The sequence below is a fragment of the Erithacus rubecula genome, assembly GCF_903797595.1.
Source record: "Erithacus rubecula genome assembly, chromosome: 2".
Lineage (NCBI taxonomy): Eukaryota > Metazoa > Chordata > Aves > Passeriformes > Muscicapidae > Erithacus > Erithacus rubecula.
In genome coordinates, this window is record NC_136685.1 from 63,703,361 (window position 1) to 63,728,236 (window position 24,876).

Below are 24,876 nucleotides of genomic sequence, written 5' to 3' on the forward strand. Positions count from 1 at the left end.
TTCAGCTCAAATTGGTGTGCATAGGCAGCATCTAATGCAAAAGATCTAAAGCTGTTCTTTGCCTAAATACTTAACTGGCTTGTGAAGTGATGCATGGATTTGGCAATAAGCAATCCAATTGGGAGAAAACAAGAACAAAAAAATTGTAAAGCTAAGGATTAGAGCCGACAGAACAAATTCTCGTTGAATAATTGTTTTAGCTTATCACTAAAGCATTTCTGAAAGCCCAAGTTTGATAGCTAAGTAATTTGGCAATTTCTTTCCATGTCAGACTGTGTCAGATTGAAATGGTTTAGAGTTTCCAGAAAGTTTCTAGATTCCAATTTTGAATTAGTATTCTGTCACTATGTTCAGACATTTCCTTATATTGAAGAAATAGTTAACAATACCCAAGGGGGCAGAAATAATCACGTTTTCAAATGCTAGTATTTGTGCTGGAGCTGCAGTGCTAGAACATAGTTATTAGCTGTTGAGTCTTGTGCAGATACTCCCTTACAGCAGAAGAAAAAACTAAGAGGCAGAAAATTAAAACATGATTGAAATGTTACAGCCTGAAATTTAAACTACTTTAAAAATTATTTTTGTGATTGTTTAGGTTTATTTGAAATTTTGCTTTTTAGGCATTAATTTGGATTACTTGTTTTGAGTTATGTCTTTTGTCTGTCATCTTATTTGAAATCAGCCTCATTTGCATATGACAACTTCCTTTATTCTTTAAAACTTGAAAGTACATAGATTCCAAAGGCAGTTTTAGAGACTATAGGAGTATTGTATTTTACATTTGATGTGACAGCAATCAAACACATTCAAAATGATAATTTTTAAAGGTGTCTGTAATTTCATTAAAAAAAAAAAAGATTTATGAGTTTTAGAATACCTTGCTTTCTATTTGTTTATAATTCAGCCTAAGGTTCTACTTTGTTCATCTCTTACTTTGGTCATGTACTGGCTTTTCTACTTTTACCTCAAACCCATCTTATATATTCCTGTTTGCCTATTGCCTTATTTCTACCCTTTGACAGCACAGACCTTCAAGTGTAGGATATCAAAAAGACATTTCCTTAATTCCTTTTTGGTGGCTTTCTCTTTCAGGATAACATTTTGCCACCTGCCTTTCCAAAGCAAATGGCTATATGTGGGCACCGAAAGAGGAAACATTCACATTGTCAATGTGGAATCATTTACTCTCTCAGGCTATGTCATCATGTGGAATAAAGCCATTGAACTGTGAGTTTACCAAGTGTTGTATGTGGAGGGGAAAAAACAGTAGTATCCCAGATGTTGCTATCATCAGTTGCAGGAATGTCATTGTTATCTAGAGAGGCCTCCATATTCATCTTACTGCACTGCCTACACTATTAAAGTACATACTCACATAGATAATTTTTATTTTCAAGAATTTGGCGTGCTAATGCTAATATTTTTTTTTGCCTTTTTGCAGTATTTTATCAGAGTTCCTAGGATAGACGTGGAAATAGACAAAACAGACAGTATAGAAATAGATGCAAAAATCACTATGTGTGGGGATAAAATAGAAGAAAAAAAACACATGTTAAAATATAGTGTGGCTGGTACTTGGGCACACATGTCACTTCTACAGCTGGGGATTAAAGACCAAAGTGTAAAGATAATGCATTCTGAGTTGGAAGTGACTTTCTGAAATTCAAATTTAAATAAGACTTTTCCAAGAGCAAAATACATTTTATAGCTATTGTTACTGCACCTCTTTTTTTTTTTTTAATGTCAAAATTGTATGTACAAATATAGTGGTTTGTGGGGGGAAAGTTGTAATTGTGTGCTGCTCTTCCTGTGCTGGTGTTTTGTTCTCAGTTTGTGTTTTTTCAAAAATACATGAAGTTCATCACTTGCCAAAGGGTGTTGAAGCAAACTGCTCTTTATTAGTTTATCTTCTTCAACAGCAAGAAGTCAACAGAAAGTGTTAATTGTGTGTTATTGTAACAATGGCCAATTTGGACAGTTTATGAATGATGGCAAAACCTGTATTTCAGTGTAAAAGTAAACATTTTATCCTACTGTGTCAATTCTCTAACAACAGATGTTAAAATAAACTGTTTTAAGTGAATGGTAAATTTTTTGTTAATAGGCAGCAAATTAGTCTTTCCTTAAGACAGAAGCTGTCTATAAACAGACACAGTATTTATGAGCTTGAAGAGAAAAGTAAAAGTAACTCCATTTTGAAATGTCACAACATGCTTATATGTAATCTCTATCTGCTGAAACTTCCAATTATTTTGAGATACCATTTAGGGCAGGTAACAGTTGTTTTTAATGGAAATATTTCTTTTTTAGGTCATCCAAATCTCACCCAGGACCTGTTGTCCACATCAGTGACAATCCAATGGATGAAGGAAAGGTAGGATATTTTAAGGACTCTTCAATATGTTATTTTCAAAACAAGAATTTTTAAAGTATATATACCACTATTATTTAAAGAGGAATTAAGTATATGACAATGATGAAGGTTTTAGGCCCTGAAAGTAATACAAAGAAAGGTACAAACATGACTGTAGGATACATTGCTGGAATAAATCATCTTGTAACTGGAAATATTTGAAAATACAGATGAAAATTATTACTACAAAATTTTTGGAAATAAAAGTGAAGAATTTTACATATGGTGATAAAAATTAAGATGTTACCAAAAAAACCCACCAAACATAATTAGAGTGCTAAAGGCATGATGGAAATTAATTCCACTTTACTATGCTCTTGGGTGTTATTTTGCAACTTTAAAATGCTTATTTATGTTGCATATTTATGTAGAATACCATGTAGTTTGTCTTTGGATTAACCTATCTGAGACAAGGTTTTGTGGAATTTGGCATCTAACTCATACTCCCATATTAAGGCCATTTATTATTATCCCTAGGTGCTGTTTTCTAATGACACTGGCCTAAAAACAACGTATTTCAGAAAACAAAAAGATGTGAAAAAGATGTTATGGACTCTAGCATACAAATGCAATGAAGCTGTTGTAAATTCAGGAAATACAAGTGATCAATTTATTTTGATGTATCCCACCCCACATCTAATTATTGTCAACTGAAATTTAAAAATTACTGGTTTTATTCATCAGGCTATCAGTCAGTGTTTTGAAATCTGACCTTATGCTTTTCTTGTTTCTCATAAGAAAGCACTGTACTGCCTGTGTAGTTGCAAAAGTCCCTATGTATGCACTTTTAAAATTTCTTCACGCTTTTAGCTTTCTAATCACAGTGGTTTTTCTAATATTTTAAGTTAAGATATAAAAATTATAATATATGGTATATGGTAGGCAAGGTAATTAAAAATAATGGTATAAATAAAGTTAATGGGAAAAATTGAATATTCACTTTTACTAGATCAAACATGTATAATATTTATGACATTTTAGTGCTGTATAGCACCAAAAGACATGAAATATTTTATTTGAAAGCTTAGTAGGAGATCTGTTATTTTTGCACTAGAGACAACTGTACACCTTGAAAATCTTAACATACTTAGAAGACTGTCCAGGCAAAACCTCTAGGTATGGCACTTGATTGGAACTACTGCCTTATGTTGGCCATGATTTGGGGTTTTTTTTTTTTTTCCATTTAGAGAAGTAGCACTTAAGATAGGAGAGCTAAACACTTAGATACTCAGCAATGTATCAGACCAGCTATTATGAGCAATTTGAATCTTCACTGCCTGCAGTAAAGGTTTAAACTTGCTTCTTGCAAAAAAAATTGCTTGAGAAATTATCTACTTTTGTTTATTTAGCTTTCCTTCTATGACAAAAATAATGTTTCTGATGTTTCTTCAGGCAGTTATTTCAGTTGTGATTAAAATACAGAGAAAAGTCATAGTACATAGTTTCTTATAGACAATGAACTCTTACTGAGAACTTCAGAGGGAATATTGTGTTCTTCCAGCAAATCTAAGCAGACCAAATTCCAATGAGGAAAATGCACAATAAAGTTCTCCTTTTCAACACCCCTTATTTTCATTCAGGGTGGAATACACATAGCAACATTTAATATAGACTTTCCTGCAAATCAAAGTGATTTCCAAGTAATCTTCAAAAGGATGCTTTTGTTTTTCTCTAATTTTGTATGAATGTCCATTTTATTTTCTGACACTTGAGAGCAATAAGTACAAAGCAAACCTTTCTAACATTGAGGCCTTCATTCTTTAATTTTTGTTTTTATAATTACTTGCAGTTACTATATGTAGTATTATAGTGGCTATCTTTTGGGATGAGCACTTCAGTTATTGCACATGATACCATTTTGCTTTTCCTTATAAAAAATTAATTTATCTTCTTAATGCAGCTTCTGATTGGCTTTGAATCTGGGACGGTGGTATTATGGGACCTGAAGTCAAAGAAGGCAGATTACAGATATACACATGATGAGGTAACATTTTTCTTCTGCATTACTTACTCTGAGGATATAATTCACTACTCGAATAGTGAGTTTTATTATTTTTTCATCTCCTGCTTCTGACACCAATAGATCAATAAGTAGGTCTCTTTGAAATTCCACGTACTGAAGTTTTCTCTAGAAGAACTAGAGCCCTCTAGTAGGGCTTGGATAATAAACTTCAGACCAAATAACTTCACTGAATTGGTTTGTAAACTAGTGAGTGGTGACATGGATTGGATTTCTTCACTAAGCTTTTAGATCTTCTTTCTTTTAGTTGTGTGACTTTGACCTGTGTTAAGGGCTTAAGTTGAAACTAGATGGTTTAGCAATTTCTGTAACATGGAATCTCTCACATGTTCTGGGAACTGCAAAAGGAAAGGGCAGGGGAAGAAACCAAATAAATAATCTCACTACAACATTTCTCTAACAACCTTTGCTCTGTAGAATAAGATCAAGATCAATTCTCTTTGAAATAAAACTGGGGAAGGTTTAAAAAGCTAATGGTATTAGGTGGCATTCATTTCTTTAAAACTTGATTCTTGAGAAAATAGACTTTTTGAAAGACTGAAATTAAGAAAAATGAGTCATCATAATATGCAAGTTGATGTATTTCACTTAAATTAATATAAAATTGGTCTTGATTACATTTTGTTGACTCTAAAATGGCTTTGTTCAGTACCAGCTTCAGGGTTTTTGGGGGAGGAGAGGCAGGGTTGTTGGGTTTTGCTCTGGCTCAGTACTTGTACTTGTGTGTATTCTACCAATCAAGAGTTTGCTTGGAGGGGGAGGCTCTGAAGGAATGTAAGCCTTAGATCATCAGAAATGTCCATATGTAAGCCTGAGAGTGTGTTATGCAAAGAACAATTTTTCTCCCTTCCATTTTCATTGCATGAACCGAGTTAATTCCCTTTATATTTTTTTTCATAGATTTAGTCATTCTTCATTGTCTTTTTCTTCTTAAACCTCTTACTTGTTGTGTTCTTCTCTAACTTTTTTAACCATTCTATGTTGTCTTTCTTTTATAAAACAGAAACACAGCACCATAGTATATATGAAGATGCAGGCACACTGCATTTATCACGTGGAATAATTGTCTTTGGACTTGTTTTCTTTTTATCTTGATCTTTATATTGGATTAGGCTTCTGATGCTGCAAGCATAAAGCAGATGCTTCCTTAAAACTGTAAAACCAGAGACTCATTCTTCAGGTGTCACTTGTCAGGTCAAAGTCCTGACATTTGCACATCATTTTTCATTGACATAGTTGGACAGTAAAAATTAAAGTCTTTCTGCAGTTTTTCACTGAAATCCTGATTTCTGCTTGAATGTGGTTTGGTACTGTCAGCAGACTTTACTGTCTTAATATTGTTATTCTAGTTTTCCAAGTTGCTTATGAATAAACTGAGCAGTGTTGTTCCCTGAGGGTCTCTACCATTTAGCTTCATCCATGAACTAATCAATTAGTGCCAGCCTGTCTTTATTCCAGATTGCTTTACTTCCTAACCAGTTATTTATATGTTCAAAGATATCTAGTCTATTTACTTTTAGCTTCCTTTCAGATACATTACTGAAGGACTTTGAAAATTTTATAGACAGCTTAAGTGGGTGTTTCCATGAACCTCATGCCTGTTACCATTCTTGGAGGTTTGTTTGACTCTAATTACTTCTCACAAAAAGCATGTTGACTGCCTCTATCTGGTGTATTATATTCATCCATATATCAATTAACTTTGTTCTTTACTCAAAATTTTGTTGTGGTTTCTAGAAATTTACCTAAGGTAGGCACTATGCTGATTATACTTGAGGTTTTTTTCCTTTAGTGCAAAAAAATGTCTGTCTCAATACTTTTTGGAACCCATTCTGACTTGAGAGGCTGCAGAGATCAGTGAGCAGTTGAGATGTTACAGCTTTGGTTTTCTTTGGAATTTAGAAGTGGATGCATCTAGGTGTTCAGTTTGGAGTTTTGGTTGCACAAAAGGTAATGAAATATTTCAGGTCTGACCCTTGGTAAAGAAATGTGCGTATCATAACTTGGGGATGGTTAGGAATGGAAGAGAAGAAAATGACAATCTGGTAATGTAGTGGTTTCCTTGCTCACGAGAGTGTGCACACAGAAGACTCAGAGTGGAACAGTGGAGCAATGCCTTGTCTCAGGAGATATCCTTTGTCTCTGGTTAGTGTGATGCAGAGCTAAGAAGGTTCTTTGCCATTTTGTTTCTGCAAACAAACTGCATGAATTTGAATGTTTCTGTGCAGAGAATCTTTCTGGCTAGTTTCTTCTTGACTTTCTGGTTTTGTGGTGTTGTTGGAGAGCTTCTTTCATGCACTGCCTGTAAGAGCTGTGCTCCATCATGAACGTGTGTGCTAACCTACCCTTAAGGGACAGGGAGCATCTAATGTCACAACATGCTTCACCTCTTCTCTCACAGATGGTAATGCATGTGACATTCTGCCCCGTAACAGGAGCGTCAGGATTTATACTCTTGGTTCTCCACTTGTTCTTGATGAGAGCTCTGCTGAGTGAGGAGTTGACAACCAGGAAGAAGAGAGGTACTTAGTCTGATCTTGTCACACTTGCCATTTTAGTGTGTGGCTAGTCTTCCTGAAGCATCATGAATAGGGTCACCACGATATTGATACCATAAAGAATGTTAGCTAGAAACTTTACAATTGGGTTGGTTTCCTCCTCTCTCATCACTTTGTAGTTGATGTTATTCTTAGTGCATGTAACTTGAAGGTCTGTGCAGTCTTTCGTCATCATTTGATGTAACTTTCTTAACTCAAAATTTCAGATGTGTGCAGGGATCCAAATGTCATCCTTTTTTACGTAGCAGAGAAGATCAAAATGAGGGTCAAAATCCCTGTGTGTTCAGAGGTTTGTGGAAACATATCTGTTATTTCCTGAGGGAAGACATTGAATCCAATTATATGGGTTTGTAGCTTCCTGCTTGGTTTCATTTCCAATGGCCTGACTTTTAGGAGGCTTTCTCGAAGCAAATTCTCATGTTATGGTAGGACAGTCTCATTTGTTGCCTGAAAGCCAGGTTAATGGAACACTATGCACACTTTCTTCCTGTCTGAACACTTGTGCCTTCCCAGCACTCTGAGCTAATAGCTGCAGCACAACGACACTAGGACATTCATCCCAAGGACAGGAGCAGGTGGCTGACATTAAACATGACTGGGGGACACAGCTCTAGGTCATGATTAGGGTTAGTGCTGATTGCTGGCACATTCTTCCCTCCAGAACATTCTACTTACAGGAATATTTGGGGAATGTAGTTATAATTTGTACTTGATCTTTCTATATTGTGAATTAAATCCGTAATTTAGTGGCGTTTATTTTTTTCTTTTAACATAATATTTTGAATATTTAGAATTAGTTAGAATAGTGCACAAATCTAACATTCTTTTTCAGCAATTTTGGAGGAAATTATTTGTACATAGTGGAACTGAAGCTGTCAATGGACTTTTGTTTAGAAAATTTCTTTGAATTCCTTTACTCAAAACATCCCTTTTGTCTTGGGCAGGCTCAATGAAAAAGGAATACTAAGTTCCTTTTGCACCATTCTTAAGCCTTTTATGTGAAGACATTGGAGATTTAGAGAAAGAAAGCTGTGCATTTGTTATGTGAAATGCAGTTTATATTGCAGTTATTTCCTAACCTGTATGTTCATGCAAGAAATGAAACAAATTTCTGAAGTGTTAGCTTCTTCTTAAAAAAACCTCCCAAATCCCTCAGCTGTAACTTCTGAAAACTAAAACTTGTCTTATAATCAAGTCCCTTCTTCAAGTAATGTTTTGTTCTGATGTCAAGTAAGCTTTGACAGCATTAACTATAATGCATTATAGATTGCTATTTTTAGACTCAGTGTTCTGATACGTGGTTGAGTGTAAGAGATTATTTTAGAGCATTAAAAGCATGTCAAAGTAGCTTGTGGAATTAAGAGGACAGGGAAAGAGAAACAACCCTGATATGTGACTTGACAGAAACCAAAGTGTGTCAATGTATTTCATTCCATTGAAACAATCTTCTTGATGTATTGTCATTCAAGTCTCAGTAGCTGCATCTTTTGGTTTGTTTTCTTTGTTTTGCAGTATTTTTTCCCCTTCCTTAGATTGTTAACAAGAGAGTTAGCAGAGATACTCCCAGGTTTTAAAATACTTTCTTTGCATATTTTGATGAACCTGTAGCAAGGCATCAGCATCATCATCCATTCATGTTTAAGCAAAAATGCTGCCCATATCCATGGAAATTAAAGGACTTTCATAATAGGGCTGTGAAATCTGGATAAGATATGGTAAATAACAAGTCTGGTTTACAGAACAACTAATCATGGGCTTTGCCAGTCATGCACAGTGTATTTCAAGCTCAATTAATGTCACAAGGGAATAAAGGATCATTAAGAAATCCAAATTATGAAAGGACTTATCAATGTCTCTGGTGCATTCCATATTTGGAGTAGTCTAAATTCAGTGTGAGAAAATTGGATTTAAAAAATTCTCTTGAAAACAGGGTAAACTACTTAAATTAATAACTTTTGTGTTTGTCATTGAAATCCTCCATGCACTGTTCTGGATTTTGCTGGAATAGGTTTCATTTTCTTCCTAGTAGCTGGCACAGAGCTGTGTGTTTAGTTTCATTATGAATAACTTGGATAACACACTGATGTTTTAGTTGTGCTAAGTAGTTCTTTTTATTGTATTATTAAGCTGTTATTACCTCAACCCACGAGTTTGTACCATTTTTTCTGATTCTCTCCCACATCCTACTGGTGAGTGAGCAGCTCTGGTGCCTGGCTGCTGGCTGGGGTTAAACCATGACAGATGAGAAGAGTGGTCTCAAACTTTTCAAAATCATATGCATGTAAACAGCTGTAGGGCTAGAATAGGCCTGTAGAAATTTAAAAGAATGGAATTATTTGTATCAGTATTTAATGAAGTGGAAAGCTAAATTCTCCTGGTGGAAAAATACCATAAAAGCCTGAGTCTTTATTGATCAGCTTGTCTCTTAAATTGCAGGGTTGCATTTAAATTATTAATTTTTGTACCTCTTAAAAGTACCAAGAACAAATAGTTATTTCTAGGGATATTTACAAGCTATTACAGAAGTAAAAATAAATTTCATAAAATCTTTTAAAATATGCAGTAATCTCCTGAAAAGCTAGTGATCTACTTAAGATATTTCTGTAGGAGTCTTGCATATAAATGCTTTTAATTTGTTCCTCAGACTTTTTAGGTATATTTGTGGTTGCATTTTGCAGTCCTATGTAAGTCTCCCTCAGTTAACTGCTGCAGTTGCTGTAAAAATGTTTCCTTCTTAAAATCAGATATACTCACATTCTTTGCAAGCAGCATAGCAATAATTTTTCCACATGTGGTAATCTTTCTTCAACAGATGGTGAGTTGATTTTGTGTTTGTGTACAGCCTGTCTCCACATAAAACTCGGGGATAGTTTCTACAATTTCTAATAAAGTTTAGGCATATGTAGGACAGCCAGGTCAATTGTGTTGTTATTCAAAAAAGTAATATTCAATTCCCCATTCCCCCAGAAAATGCATAACTGTCTCAGAAATTTTGAAACAAACTTCCTTGGAGTCCAGAACAGGTACCTTAAATTGAATTTAAGTGAAGAGGGTAGTAGAAATACTTCTAATAAGAAACCTTCAGTAGTAATTAATTAAATATAAAGATTTATCTAGACAAAGTTGGTTAGTTTTTTATTAGAGTTTCTGTGTAAGTTCCTGTAAAGATTCCCTGTATTTGCTTCATGTTTGTAAGCGGAAGGACTCAGAATGGTAGTGAGGTCAGTAAGGTTTACCTGTGCAGACAACTCCACTTATGGATACAAATGGCTTGTGCCTTAAATATAACAAAAAGCCCCTGTGATAAATGGGTATAATCTTGTTATAAGGAGTTACTTTCTGGTCCGATATGACGAAAAAAATTGAGACACAGATAAAGCTGCACAAGCTGATACAAGCATACTACTGCATTATGGTACCAAAAATTAAACAGCAAGTTTTAAAAATGATGAGAATTAATATTAAAACTGAGAGTTTTATTCTGCATCAGTAAGTTTTGTTTGAAATAGTAGAATAAAATTAAACTACTCCTCGTGGTTTTTTAATGTCATAGGAGATTTGTGTAGTTTTGCAAATTCAATGGATTCTGCATAATTTTTCTATTTTATGCATTCCTCCAAATTCCAGTGCTAATATTAACCCTGGAAAAAATGTCAAATCTTTTTTGCTCTTGTGTATTGAGATGGTTTTTCAGATCAGTTTTGTTTTGGTGATTGAGACTCTTGCTAGTCAACAACTAGTACCATCAGCTAACTAGTACTACTTAAGGTTATTTTTCATTACTATTTCATTATAACTGTCTTGTCACTAGGCCACCTTGCTGTGTACCTCAAGATTGTGCTGAAGCTACTTAGGGAGTTGGTTTTATTTTTTAGGCTTACAAGCATTTGTGAATTGTGTAGTGGCAAAGGATATTGCTCTATACAAAAGTTAATCACACCCAGCCCATAGAGTTGTTAGCTGAATTGTTTTAACAAACATAAAGCATATATTTCAGTTATATTTTAAAAAATATTTACTAAATTACTTTATTGCATTACTAAATATAACAAGTGACTCTAAAACTAAAGAGACTAAAACTAGACAGTAAATAGCCATAAAGCCAAAATGCTCGTTGTTCTCTTTCAGAATTTTTTTTTTATCCCTCCATCTTCCTTTGGAAAGGGAGAGAAGTCCTCCATTGTGCTCAGATCTTCTTATCTTCTTGAACATTAATGCTGTTTCAACAGTAACAGGTTGTTGCATTTCCCTTCTATTTACAGTTCTTCAAGAAAAGGAAGAAGTGATCATTTATCAGATTTAGTTTTCCTTTATTTTATGAAACTTGCTTTCTTACTGTTTCTTAAGACCTATTTCCACATAGATGTGGATCAAACTATTCCATTTACACTATGGGCTGCCTACTGTTCTCAGTGTTAGACTTCATATGGGAGATTATATAAAATGTTCTGATGATACTGTATTGCTAAGCATGCTGTAGATGTTTTGTCAGTGACAAGAGCTTTTGTAAATGCAACCTTCTCTTCATTGGGTCTGCACTCTCAAACTTGTTGACCCCTTGCTTTATTTCATATAATGTTGGTAAATTTTAAAAAAAGTCAGTATTTATGCAAGACTATTTCACTTTGACACTAGGAGACATCTTGTGTGGCATGTAGGTTTCTGAGCTACATGATTAGATGTGATATTGGTAGGCAGAATCTGTCTAACAAAATCTATAGTGATTCCACAGTACATAGGGAGCAATATTAAATTTCACAAAAAATAGCTAAACTTAATCTGTAGTTTACATATATCCAGGTGTTATATTAATTTATACTGTGGAAATTTTTATTGGAGGGTCTAGATTCCTTATGAGTCCTTTGTCATTTAAGCTCTGGATTCTCCCATTCAGTTTGGAAAGTGTCTTTTCTCTCTATATGACTTCATGAAACATGAAGACCTGATCTGTGTATAATCAGTTTGAGCAAAGCTCGCTTGGGTCTGTCTTGAGATGTGCTCTTCACCCTGTAATTACTGCTTAAGCTGTCACTGCTGGTTACAGTTCCCAACTGCTCACAAACCCAGGTTTCCTCACAGAGGAAATCCCAAGGTCTCTGCAGAGCTGGAGTGAATGTAAGCCCTTCTTACAGAATCACTACTAAAGGCACTCACAATACCCTTACTGTAAAACCCATCAGTTTTCACTTATTCAGTACCTGATTTTCTAGTTTACCCAGAATAATGTCTTCATCATAAAATCTATCTTTTTGGTAATACCGAAATTCCTTACTTCTTGCAGTTAATTCCTTTTGCACCTTCTGGGTAATAGAGAAATACTTCAAGGTTTTCTTGTTTACTGATATTTTCATGCTATAACTAAAATTCCCTTGAACATCACCTGATGGTTTCATAATGTCTCCATGTACTAACAGAGATGCTGGAAGCAGAAATGGCACCAAGCTTTTCTTGCTAGTTAATATTTTTGCCTTATTTGTATTCTTTGCGTCACTGTTTACTTTCGTCTTGCCTGAAGGCAACAACTTGATTGCATTTATTTAGCTGTTTTCTATGTGTTTTTTGTGGCATGGTGTAATTGTTCCATTCCTAATATTAGGCTTCTAGAGATGATTTTGTATTTATGGAAAGATTTACGAGTAGGTTCCTGTGCTTTCCTGCATCTTGAAGCTGCCATTGCAGTATTAGAGCATCCAGGCTAATACTTTTCTTTCATCATCATAATTTCAAAAAAGTCTCAATACTTCAGTTCTTGTTTCATGGAAGTTTTGAGCCAATGCTGTCCTCTTGTACAGATCCATATGAACATCTCAAAATGATATGTAATACTTAATAATCTCGTCCCATGTTTTTTGTCTGGACAGTATATTTTTTCCAATACTGAAAAATTTTGGTTAGCAAACCTTAAATAAGTGCTTGCAGTTTTATCTTCAGGCTACCCTTCATGGAGTAATACTTCAATATTATGTTGAGGAGGATGGATTCCCCTCTAACCCTCCTAAACAGATCTCTACAGCAAAAACAGTATTTTTAATGGTTGAAGTGTGTCTGAAAGTACTAATTATGTACAGAAAACTGCCATGGGTAAATTAAGGCATAATAGGCTAAGTATTATTTAATTAATAACTTCTCTAATTGCCTTTTTAATGTCATTAAGGAAGGTGTAAAGATAAAATGGTAGTAAGATACATGACTTACGCTGTTCTGCTTTTTCTTGCATAGGCTATCCACTCTGTGGCTTGGCATCATGAAGGAAAACAATTCATTTGTAGTCACTCAGATGGTACCTTGACCATATGGAATGTAAAATCTCCTACCAAACCATTCCAGACAATCACTCCACATGGTAAGGTGAAAATGGATATCCACTGCACTTGACAGCTCTTCAAACATAGAGAACTTGTTTTTAATAGAAATGTGTTTTGCAAAAAACCGAGTATTAAAAGTGCACTTGCAATGCTGTAAAAATCTTTCTCAGTCATCCCAGTTTCTCACAGATTTTGCTTGAAGAAAAATCTTCATGAAATAAGAATCCAAATCAGTGCAGCTTTCTCTGAATCTGTGGACTTTAAGCTTGTCTCTCACACAATGGCACTGATCTCAGAGCTAACTAATGCATATTTTGCAGTGCTTGCTATTTACTTGACATTATGATCCCTTATATTGTTTAAAATACATAAGAGCAAGTACCTGTTTTATGTATAAATTTGTAGATGACCACATAAATTTTCAGAAAGATTTGTAACAGGGTAAGAATAGCACCTGGTAAGATGTTACCACTTCTGAGAGGTCTTGCATTAATGTTAATCTAGGAAATTAACATTACATGCTGTTCTTCTGTGAAATATACTGCTATTCTTCATGTAAGTACTGCACAAATGCCAGGCTTAGATGATGTGCATATCTCTATTTCATAGCAACTTGTTTACTTCAGATTTTTAAGTGTGGATCTATCAGTGAGGGTAATTGCACAGCTGAGAGAGAGCAGGCTTTTCATGCTCAATTGAAGTCTTAGCCCTGAAGGATAATACACAGGATAAACATGACTTTACTTGTAAGCTGACCAATTTTAATTGCAAAAGGGTAGACACAACATAAATTTAAAATCTGCTAGTGCTACTTAAAACAGCACTTTAGGGGAAGGATTATAGATTTGAAAACAAATATTTTACAGCAGTCACGTTTAGAGTTTTTTTCCTAAACATTCTAAGTTGGTGTGTTGAGAAATGTAACATTTTTAATTATATTATTCCAAGGCAAGCTCTATAACTTCAAAGTTGTTGAATGTATGTTTGAGTGAATTTTATACTGCACAGTGAATTTCATTACTTGCCATAATGTTACGGAACTGCAAGATTAACACAGGAAAATAATTTACTTTAGGAAAACAGCTGAAGGATGGAAAGAAGCCAGAACCCTGCAAACCTATCCTTAAGGTGGAATATAAAACGACTAGAGCTGGGTAAGACTTGTTTTGTATGCAAGATGAATGTATGTAACAGTGCAACACTCTGGGAATGGACTTTGTTTCCCTGTTGTTGGGGCAAGTACTCTGATGGTACAGCTTTGTTTTAGCTTTGGTAAATCAGATACTGGTGAATAAACTACAAAAACTTGTATGAATGAATGACTGTAAACAAACCAACGATGCTGCTAATGCATTATCTATGCTCTTCTTTCATGCTGCTAAAACTTGTACACGTTTTTGCTGAATTTTTTGAGAGTTCTAAAAAAAATAAGGGCTGATAAAGCCACAAGACACAAAAACGCAGACATGATGAATTGAACTTTAACAAATAGTACCCTGACTTGAATATTCTAAATTTTGAATACATGTTCCTCCCCCCTAAAATGTTATTAAAGGAAGTTTTTCTAGTAGAGTGCAGTAATTTATGCAGTGAAATATGCCTGATTATGCACATTGAGAATGTAACAAAGCAGTAATTGCAATAAGAGGCTCAGATGGAATTACAGTATCTATAGAGTAGCATGTTTTGTTACCAAGACTGCAGTTAGGACGGATGGATTTCATGAACTGTGTGGAATTTCTTTTATTTGTGGTTCTGAAGTGTTTGAGTAAAAAGTGCTATATAAAGATAAAATATCTATGGAAATCTGTCCAGCTGTTTGCAAAAGCTGATTTTCTTGTTTGTTTTCTTTTATATTTGGGGTGTGAGTGTATCATTTTTATTTGCTTTTCAGGCATTCAGATATGTAGAAGATGGTTACTTAAATTATACAATACAGTACATGTTGATATACTCATAATATCACTGGCTTTAGGTGTTTTTATTTTTTGCTAAAACTGAGGTAAATAGAAACTAAAAAGTCTGGCTAGCTCCCAGTTTTATAAAAATCTGTCATCATCTGGAAAGCCATATTTTGCTTGCAAAAGTCTACATCTGTCTGTGTAATCCTTTCTCAATGGACATATCAAAAGCTGATCTAAAGAGAGATAATAAAAAAATCACAGCTTCAGCAAGTTACAGTTTCTGCAATCAAAAGCCTTCTTTTATGAATAATCATTCTGAAGGAGAAGATTAGTTTGGAGCTTGTTCTGTGACATTATGTATTACGATGTGAAAACTACTTGTTTTTTCACATAGTTTAAAGAGGAGTTTATTCTAGTGTAATTTCTAAGAATTCTTGGGGGTTTGGGGAGGCTACTTTTTCCGAGTGTTTGGCTTTTTTTTTTTTTTTTTGTTTGTGTATTGCACCTCTCACTTTCTGGTGTTTATCCAAACAGAATGTTTTTCATTCATTTCTATGTACTCTTCTCTCCAATGTTTTCTGTCTTCAGTGTATTGTTAAATCTACAATTACTGATAACTCTTCTTAAACTTTAATTAAGAGAGGGGGGGAAAAAATCCTGCAACAAACAAAACCCCACCTGTTTGTGCTGCAGTTCCCTGGAAATCTCTATTCATTTACTGCTATGTCACTTTACTATTTCAGTTTGCCCTTCAATTTTCAGTTTCACTTGTAATCTTACAAGAATTTTAAGGCAAGACAGAACTACCTTTCAATACCTAAGTTTTTGATACATTTTCTGTTTACCATTTGAAATTGTTCAAGTATTTCATGTCCTAAATAAGATTTTAAGTTTTCATCCTAATGATGTTGTTTCCTATTCATGTTTTCATTACTTTAGCACATAGGAGAATCATTTCTGGGCAGGACAAAATTTTTCAAGCTTCTGAAACAATGTAAGAAATGTATCAACTACACTTTTTTTTTTTTTTAGAGCAGCTCACTTGCTGTTCTTCAAAAACAAAGAAAAAAAAAAGAAGAAACCAAAACTAAGCAAAAATGTTTACATTTAAGAGATGTTATTTAATGCTTATTTATGTTGTATTTCAAATCTTTATTATAAAAAAATGTTCACTATTTCTATGTTCTATTTTGAATATCTTTCTATCACCCCTTTTTTGTTTCTCCTTTATCTATCTGAAGTTCTCAAAGATCTAGATCTATTTCAGTATCTCCTCCAGTGGAAAACGTTTCATTGATATGATCTTCACTGTTTTTTTATTGCTTCTAATTCTGATAAGCTGTTCTTGGAGAAAAGGGGTTCAGAACCACACAAAAGGAAGGACTGTAACTGATGACAACCTATATTAAGGGCTAGAGGCACTACTCTTTTTACTGTTGCAGTTCTTATTAATTCCTTATCACTTTGTTTTTCTGCATTTTGTTTTCCATATCGTAAAACAGGGGTCAGGACAAAAGGAGCACATGTGACTTTCCCTGGGTTTTATGAGATAGCTATTTATTTGTGAACTTCATGGGATTTTCTGTTGTTTTTTGTTTGGTTTTTGAGTCTACTACAAGTAGTGCAAAAAGTGAAATGTGCAAAGCCAAAGTAATTTACCTTACAACAGGAGTATGTCTGTAGCTTTATTTCAGGAAGAAAGGTTACTGTTGATGAATAAGGGTTGAAAAAAGTACATTCTTTGTATATTCCTTGTTCAAAATGCCATAATTTTGCAATCTCAGAGCGTAATGTCACTGTACTGCAGCCACTCTTCTAAAATACTCCATCCTTTTATGAAGCACTGAATTTCAAAGGTAGCTTACCTTTTGAGCTTTCTGAAATGGTTCCCATATTGGTTTTTGAGTACTTTTTCTGTCTAAAGGGAATCTAGACATACTCTCAAGCTTCCTAATGCCACTCCCTTCCCCCCCAGATTCATTTCTTCCTAAATGCCACTTTCTATGCATGCAGATTCAGTACCCCACAGGATTTACTCTGGTTGATATTAGCATTATGGTAAAATTGCCTGTGTCTAATAGAAATTAGAGCTCCAAAGTCTCCATGTAAAAGATAATTGAGAAAGGTTTTGTATTGGTAGCTGATGCAGCTGTCATTGACTGACTGGGCAGTGCCTCTTAGCAAGATGCTTGTGTGTAATTGAGACACAGAAGGTACATTAGTGATGATGTCTCCCACTAAGTGAAAGTTGTTAATCTGTTCATTTTGTTTGAATAGTGCTATTTTCTTCTGTGATCTTATTGGTTTAAAACCACACTTCCCAAAATAAATTCATAGTTTTATCTTGGCTACTTCAGGACTTCAAGTATTAAGGTAAACTAACTCTTGAAGTCTTTTCCATCTTCATACTAGGGTTAACTTCTCCACAGATGCCCTTGTGATTTGAAAAGTGAGCCAGATGGTACCAATGACCTGATTTGTCAATATACAATTCTCTCACACATCTGGATTGTCAGAAGCTGGCTCATATTTGACAGTTTACTTCTACAATTGAACAGAAACATTATCCTGGGTTGTGAGCCACTCAACTCTCAATTATGTTTTCATATGTTACAAGACCTAATCCTGTGTTTTCTGAATTTTTTTCAATGACCCGTTGCCCCCTTTTGTAGTCAGTTTCTCACAATATTCTCCAAGTGATTTTACATGTTTCACTGATGAGGAAATTCATGTAAGGGGATTACTTGCAAACCTGCTGAAGCTGAACTGTTTCAAAGAATCTCTGCATGAGCAGCTGCTAAAAATGCTATAAAGTAATACTCTAAGATCTGAACCCTAGGGTTTTCTGAATGTCTTCCATTGTTTCAGGTAGGTAAAATGAAATTCCCAAAGTTGAATCAGTCTCATCTATTATATAAAGTACAAATCTTCTAAATTTTTATTTACTCTTTTACTCCATATTACAGGTGAAGGGTAACATTTTAATTAGAAAATGCACAATCTGTGTTCATGGTAAATCCATGGTTTCATGAAAATATAAAAAATTCATACTCAAACTTATACGGATCTTTCTGGCAGACTCAAGTCAGGTTTAATCTTTGATTCATTTGTGGGAAATCTGTGTGACAGATCAGTGTGCTCTATTCTTAGCTCTTCTATTCCTTGCATCTAAAGGATACAGTCTCTGGCAAGCCTGCCCAAAGCAGTTTGATTACCTTGAGAAATAAAACCAGGAGAAACTGACATAAAATTGTCACTGAGATGTATGAAAATGATAAACTGAAATTTGTTACTTTGTTGCTGTCAGTCAATCTCAGTGAGTCTGCAAATCTGATAATTATTACAAATTGTCCTGGAAGCATTATTGTTAAAAAAAAAAAAAAACAAACTGGTGATTTCTATGGACAAAAGACTCCCGCATTAAATAATTCCAACACAACAAGACCTCACCACTATTTTGCTCTTCACTGAGATCCTTTAAAACACTAGACTAAATTCAAGTGTGTAGCTTTCTTGAAATTTCTTCATGGACCTGATCATAAAAGATTGTGTAAAGTTCCAATACGAAGAGCTGAGATTAAAGAAAGAGTCAGGAAACTTAATCCTTTTCTAGAAATACACTCGGGGCTACTGGAGGCAGGATATTGAACTTGATGGACCCATGGTCTGATTTATGGCCATTCCTTTGAGGTCTCTTCTTTGATCCTGTCAGATCTTTGGTCATAGGTCTTTCTGAAAGATCAAGTAGGTTGTGAAATAAGTTTAGAAGCTGTAAGCTTATCTCAGCCTGCTTTGCCTTCAGTGCTACAAACACCAAGTACCTTTCAGCCAAATCTTAAACTCATTAACTGCAGCATGTGTATAAACCAAATCCTTAATACACAGTTCTCAAGAATTCAGATGTATCTTGTCTCACTTTGTGTTTCAAATGCCAACTGGGAAAAGCCATTTAGACAGTATGGAAAAGATGGTTTTATAGTAAAGGATTAAAAAAAACCAAACAAAAACATTTCCTCTCTTTTTACAATATCTTAGGATGGTGTTTTTTTTTCTGTAGAAATTTTCTCCAGATACTGATAGACTAGCTACTTCCAAGGAAGGTGCAAATAAAGGGTAAGATTTCTACTGAAAGTAAGCATGAAGATAGATTAGAGGCAACTGATAGATATGCATAGTGCCTATTTTTCCTTCAGAAATATAATGTGAACTTTCAGACAATCGTAAGTAATAAGTAACTTTTACTTTTTTGAGATGCATACTTACTTACATCTTTAAAAAGAATTATGTCCTATTTCAAACATAAGCAGTATTAGAATGAGTGACTTGACAATCAGGAAAAAAGAAAATACCTGGTAAAATGAACATATTTACTTCATCATCTTTTTCAATAAGTAAAATAGTCAACTGTACATTATGTGCATATTGGAAATATATGGATGTATTTTAAAGTATGTTTCTGCAAATGCTTTTTAAAAAAGTTTCAAGGGACGCCTCTAATCTCAAGTCTGGAAGAATCATCTCTGCTTTGCTCTACTCAGCTATTTGATTTTGCAGGAATGTATGATTAGGTAGTTTCTTGAATTTTGTGTATGGTGGTAGGGAGAAAAATGGATAAGCATCTAGAGTAAATATGTGATGTAACTTAAAAGATGTTATGCCTTTTAAGCTTATCAAGCAGTTGATTGCATCTCCAAGACAGTCGTATTACTGTACAGCAAGTAAATGGGACTGTTTCTTCCTGATTTTGCTGGAGTGTTTTACATTATGGACAAATGGGACTGTTGACAGATCTGAATCTGCACTTCAGTAGAAAAGAAACAACTCCAAAGTAGTAAAAATTTTTTTTTTAAATCTCATTTTGCCAAGCCGTTAGAAAGATTGGTTAAATCAACAAAATGCTTGGAGATGTCTGAGTTGAAGAATTTGAATAAGATTTGGAATATGTACCCAAGCTGTATATTTCATGAGAGCTGATTTGCATTATTTTTACAACATCTCTGCTTAATGATAGTTCATTGAACTTTATCTTAAGCTTGCAAAACCTGGCCAGTCTCTTTTAGCATGGTATCCTGACTTGATCCTAAATGCTTCTGCTTTGTTCCAGGGAGCCTTTCATCATTCTCTCAGGAGGCTTGTCATATGACACTGTAGGAAGAAGACCCTGTTTAACAGTCATGCATGGGAAAAGTACTGCTGTGCTAGAAATGGATTATTCTATTGTTGACTTTCTAACCTTGTGTGAAACTCCCTATCCTAATGGTAGGCTCTGTAAAGATTTTTCTCTGTACCTTTACTTCTTATTGCTGGAGTTTTATCCCATCAGAATATTCTTTACTATTGTCATTCTATTTTATCTCAGGGATCAGACTGCAGCAGCAACATCTGTTATCCCTATTGTCTGAAGTGTGGTTTACTTGCCAAAACATCATAATAGAATAGCTTTTTATAAAGCCAATTTTGCATCCAAAAAAAGGCCAATTACTCATAGCATATTTTTTTCTTTTTAATCCCAAAAGCATGTGCAGACAAAAAGCATTACTACTTTAGTTGTAGTTACTGGAGCAGATGTGTTCATCTGTGGATATTGGGGCACATAAATCAGGCAGTGCTAAACCATGAGGGGCATTTTTGTATTATTTTAAACTTTGAGTGGCTTTATTCATTTCAATATTTAAATGGATTTCATCTCTAACCTGCAATCTCTCTTCTGCAGCAGGGGATTTCTTATCATAGTTTATGTAGTTATCTCAGATTAATAGTAGTGTATTGCTGATGATTCCATTGGTTTTAGCTGTCAGCTTCCATCAGTATATAAAGCTGCTTAGATTGGAATTTGAGATTTGTCTGAAGGAGGGCAATTTAAACATTGGAAACCTTTTCAAGTTTCTTATTTTACTGTCGAGTCAGCTGTCTTTTGAGCCATTTCATAAGGAACTAAAACCCCACTGAATATGAGGAAAAGCAGTGGAGGGCTGGGAGGATGTTACTCAGATATTGGCTCTTTCTTTCGTATTACCTACTTATGCAAGTTACTCTGCATGTTTGTTTTTCTGTTATTTGAGCTGTTGAGAATATTGAATAAAAGAACATGATTTTTCCAAATTTACCTTGGAGTATTCAGGTGTCTGTGTGTATAGAATATCTTCAAAAACTATAGTAATCTAAGTGGCTTTCTAATCTCAGCTGTCAGAGTGCAAGCACTGATTCCATTCTTATGGCTGGACATGCATAGGCTCCATTTTCCAATAGATAACTTTTTGCTTTTGTTTTCAGACTTTCAGGAACCATATGCTGTAGTTGTTCTCCTAGAAAAGGATTTAGTACTGATTGATCTTGCACAAAATGGGTAAGAATCTTCTGTAGTCTTTTTAATCATTGGCTGCAGTGATCACCTACTGTTCTACTTTATAGCTTTTTAGTCTAACCTAATACCTCAGTGAATGAAATTTTGTATATTACATATAAAATTTCTTCAAATGAGCTGACAATGTTATTATATCAACGTTTTTCAAGTTAATGTATAGTAGATGAGTAGAATACCATGTGACTTTTCCCAGGCTTGATTGACTGACCAAAATTATTCATAGATCACTTCTGCTTTTTGAGTATCACAGTTTATTTTGAAGTTGATTCCTTAGTGTTGTGGGGAGAGTTTGAGGTTTGGGAGCTTGCAGTTTTGAGGAAGGCAATAGGAAGAAGAACTGATAAGATAACCCAAGTAATTTTGGCTGTTGTGATCACTTAAATATTTGCTGATTTTTATTGCCAAATAAATTGCTGCCTGTATTGCTTAAAGAAACTCTATACTCATGCAATAATATAATATCGTATTTATAAAATTTGAATGATAACAGCTACTCCCTGGCTTACATCTGTGGTAAGAAATTTTGCTTAAAAGAGGTATCCTATTACAGTATTCACAAATAATACCTGCCTAAAACATTGAGTCTATTGTTTCTTTGTCCATGGAATAGTCCATACACTGTTATTAGTGGTGATTAAAAATTCTAGACACTACAACATTTTTGTGAAGAGTATTAAAATTTGTAATGGCAGTAACAGCTAACTATTAAGGGAACAGGAGCAGAGGAGCTAGGTAAGACCTTGGCACTGTTCCTAATTAAAAATCTCCAATGGTCAATGAAGAAAAATCCTCTTGAAGAGCATTCTTCTAGGGCAAAACAAAAACCTGTAAATAATGGTCCTCAAAGTCTGTGGTGACACCTTAGATAATGAAGACTGTATGGAATTTGGAAGAAGATCAAGTTTTGTCCTATTATCTCTGGAGCTATTGAGCAATGTCATTTAGGGTTTCTGAATGTTGCATGGTCATATTCTGTGACCAAAATTGGTTTATGATATAACAATAGGTGTCAACATTCATATTTAGTTTGAAGTGCCTGAAATTTGAAGTTATGTTAAAGCTTATTTTATTTCGTGCTAAAAAGTCTTCAGCAGTTTGTTTTTACAATGGTCTTACTTATGATTGACTTGCAAACTATTATTTGTTTGATACCTGAAAAAGAAATAAAATTAATTCAAAGAAAAATCTACAGGCTTCCTTTTACATTGTGTTCTTACAGGAGTTTGTCATATTTTGTTAAAGTTAAGCCTCTTCTGCATGTAATTGTTAAAATTTTTTTGTAGTTTTCCATATAGCTCTGTATAAAGTTCCTGATTGCAGAATGTTTTTATCTGTTGTTGCTCATTTTTCCTTTAGATGGGTTGAGAAGCTGTATATTTATAGCTCTCAAAAAAAGGGAGACAAAAAAGGGGAAAACAATGTATAGCATTCATTTCTGTGGAGATAAATGTTCTTTGAACACAGATACATTTACCTGTTAGTATTATTGACCTTCTTATTGACCTACTGACCTCATGAAACCTCTGTCACTTTTCAGACGGAGGTAGTGGTGGGAAGTATGTGTGTGTATATGTTCTTCTAATTGGTAACTGAGTGTTGCTGTCTGTAATTTCAGAATGTGATCTTGGAGTTGCAAGTAGATTAAGCAAAATTTGTCCATGCAAAATGCTGGAAAACTTTCTGTTTGAGTACAGTGTGCTTTTACAAAATGAAATGGGAGTGTTCCTGTCTTTATCCCTAGAAGAATAGACTAAAGAATTAGAAATAAGTTCATAGCCCAATGTTATTACAACTGAGACTTGGCAGCTTTATTTTTTTTCCACAGGCCACTGAATTAGTATGCTTCTGAAAACATGAAACTACAGGGAATAGTTCTAGAAAAACTCTAAAAACTTTACCAACTTTGGATTGCATCTAGAGTACTACACTATAGCATACTAGATGAGCAGTAAAGTTACATAGTGTGTTTATTCATAGTCTAATTTGATAGGCATTTATTTTTCTATGTATGAAAAGAATGTCAGTTTAGTCCTTAGTATTTTACTTGTGTTCTGCACTTAAAAAAGTTTTCCCTAGATTAACAGTTACCCTCTTTCTTCCTTTAAAGGTATCCTATATTTGAGAACCCCTATCCTTTGACTATACATGAGTCTCCAGTTACCTGTTGTGAGTATTTTGCTGATTGTCCTGTGGATCTCATACCTGCACTCTATTCAGTTGGTGCTCGACAGAAACGTCAAGGTTACAGTAAGAAGGTACAACATCTACTACACACATTTCTATTTTAAAATACTGAGAATCAGAAGCTCTAAATAACAGGAGTGGCCATACTAAGACCAAAGCTTCACTCTGCTGAGCCTGCCTTTGACAGTGGCTAATAGCAGGGGAGGATATATGTGGCTAATGTCTGGGGAGGATCTGCAGTAACTAGCCTTAAGTTTGCAGTCTATGATGTTTTCTTCCTCAGTGTATTTGTTAATCTTCCAGGAATGGCCTATCAGTGGTGGCAACTGGGGTGTGATCACTCAGAGCTATTCAGAGATAATTATTACAGGGTAAGTGATACCGTAGTCTATTAATAACTTTCTTAGCTCATTAAGTAGAAGTGAGAATTTTTTGGTTCTCTTTTAGAACACTGTTTTCTATGAGTGGTTTGAGTGATTCATGAAATTATGATCACCAGACATGTCCTTGGCATAATCTTGATGTTTTACTGAGAAAGTAAAGCAGAATGTGGAAGGGGAGGTGAAAATAAAATGATAGCAGGTACTTCACAGGTATTATTATTGTTATTATGTGATATAGTGATTACATGTGCTTACTATCAACGTATAGTAGATCAAAAGTGGATCAAAATCATCTTTAATTCTTTGATTTTTGCAAAAGGGCTGAGCATTGTTTTAAAGCATGGCAGATCCATTAAGTAGTTACTGAGTTCAGTTCTCAAAGGGAAGCTAATTTTTTGTCTCAGAGAGGACAAGCAAATACTTGAACCTGATCATTTTGAGACTGCTCTTTCTAATACTACTGCAAGGGACATAAGTGGAATTTAATTTAGAATGATGCAGTGTATCCCTGAAAGTGAGAGCACTACTGAAGTGTTATTAGAACAGCCCATTAGCCCTAATCAGGGTTACTTGTACTACACATTGCAGAGACTTTGAGAGAGTCTTGAAAAAATATAGTCATCTGATTCTCAAACTCAAGGCTAAATAAACAAGTTAGGTGACTCATTAACAGTGGGATACTGTATATTTAGACATCTTCTATACAAGTGTTGCTCCTAATATAGGGCATCTTCTGAGAAACAGT

General features: G+C 34.5%; 1 protein-coding gene across 11 annotated transcripts in view; it reads left to right on the forward strand.

Moving 5' to 3' along the window:
• STXBP5 (syntaxin binding protein 5) overlaps positions 1 to 24,876 on the forward strand; it is a 100,121-nt gene that overhangs the window by 39,340 nt on the left and 35,905 nt on the right. For all 11 annotated transcript variants that reach the window (XM_079328220.1, XM_079328212.1, XM_079328216.1 and 8 more), the window contains exons 5-13: positions 1,093 to 1,227; positions 2,311 to 2,374; positions 4,314 to 4,397; positions 13,211 to 13,334; positions 14,372 to 14,450; positions 20,305 to 20,459; positions 21,474 to 21,546; positions 23,672 to 23,819; positions 24,052 to 24,119. In XM_079328220.1, the coding sequence (XP_079184346.1) occupies positions 1,093 to 1,227; positions 2,311 to 2,374; positions 4,314 to 4,397; positions 13,211 to 13,334; positions 14,372 to 14,450; positions 20,305 to 20,459; positions 21,474 to 21,546; positions 23,672 to 23,819; positions 24,052 to 24,119 (930 nt within the window). The remainder of the gene's footprint in view (positions 1 to 1,092; positions 1,228 to 2,310; positions 2,375 to 4,313; positions 4,398 to 13,210; positions 13,335 to 14,371; positions 14,451 to 20,304; positions 20,460 to 21,473; positions 21,547 to 23,671; positions 23,820 to 24,051; positions 24,120 to 24,876) is intronic.